This window comes from Antrostomus carolinensis, unplaced genomic scaffold, assembly GCF_000700745.2.
Source record: "Antrostomus carolinensis isolate BGI_N321 unplaced genomic scaffold, ASM70074v2 scaffold13033, whole genome shotgun sequence".
NCBI classification, from domain to species: domain Eukaryota; kingdom Metazoa; phylum Chordata; class Aves; order Caprimulgiformes; family Caprimulgidae; genus Antrostomus; species Antrostomus carolinensis.
This window is the reverse complement of record NW_010305903.1, coordinates 708-1,467: the sequence shown is the minus strand read 5'-3', so window position 1 is coordinate 1,467 and position 760 is coordinate 708. Positions and strand designations below refer to the sequence as shown.

Genomic DNA, 760 nt, shown 5'->3' with positions numbered 1-760 from the left:
GCGATGGTGGTGATGATGAGACCGTTGCCCAGGAGGGCAGCCAGGTAGATGCCCAGGAAGATCCAGAAGTGCAAGAGCTGCAGCTCCTGCATGTTTACAAATTGAAATAAGTAGAACTCTGTGAGGGAACTGGCATTGGACATTTGGTCCCTTTGGACAAGATGCACTATTCAAAAAGGAAAAGACAGTGACAAGTCAGGAGAGACTTCTGTGAGGAAAATGAAAGCCATTTCTCATTGCACTGCTCCTCTGCTACACAAAAAAACACCCCCGCTAATTATTTCCTAAATAAACATCCTTCACCTCTGTTGCAGGAGAATTTTTCTTCATCTGCCTGGGCATGTCATGAGGAGCAGGATATCTGTCTCCTGTCCTCCGAGGAAGCTCATTCCCCAGCCCCACACACTGCATTGTCAGCCACACCTCAGGTTAAGGGAAACCCAGGGACACCTCATTGCCATGGACACATCTGCACAGGAGGACTCACAGGATGAGTGCCTGACTCTGCAGCTGAAACTGCCATTTCCAGAGATGTTGAGAGCTGAGAGAGGCAAGGAGAGAGGCAGAGAGGCTCTGAGGAAAGCTGTTCCCTTAGCCAGCTCTGCACACCACCTCCCAGGCGGGGCCAATGCAGGACAGTCACCCTCAGGCCTTGGTCAGCAGAACAGAAACATGTGGAAGGAAGGAGGCACTTCATTTCTGCTGCTGCTTTGCTGGCTGAGGAGGTGACTAATGGTGCAGAGCCCTGGGCAGAGCGCTG

The 760-nt window shown here is 51.6% G+C and overlaps 1 protein-coding gene across 1 annotated transcript in view; it reads right to left on the bottom strand.

Moving 5' to 3' along the window:
• LOC114818435 (olfactory receptor 14A2) overlaps positions 1–143 on the bottom strand; it is a 921-nt gene extending 778 nt beyond the window's left edge. Inside the window, exon 1 of the mRNA XM_029084262.1 lies at positions 3–143. Within this exon, the coding sequence (XP_028940095.1) occupies positions 3–143 (141 nt within the window). The remainder of the gene's footprint in view (positions 1–2) is intronic.
• Positions 144–760: the final 617 nt, after the last annotated feature.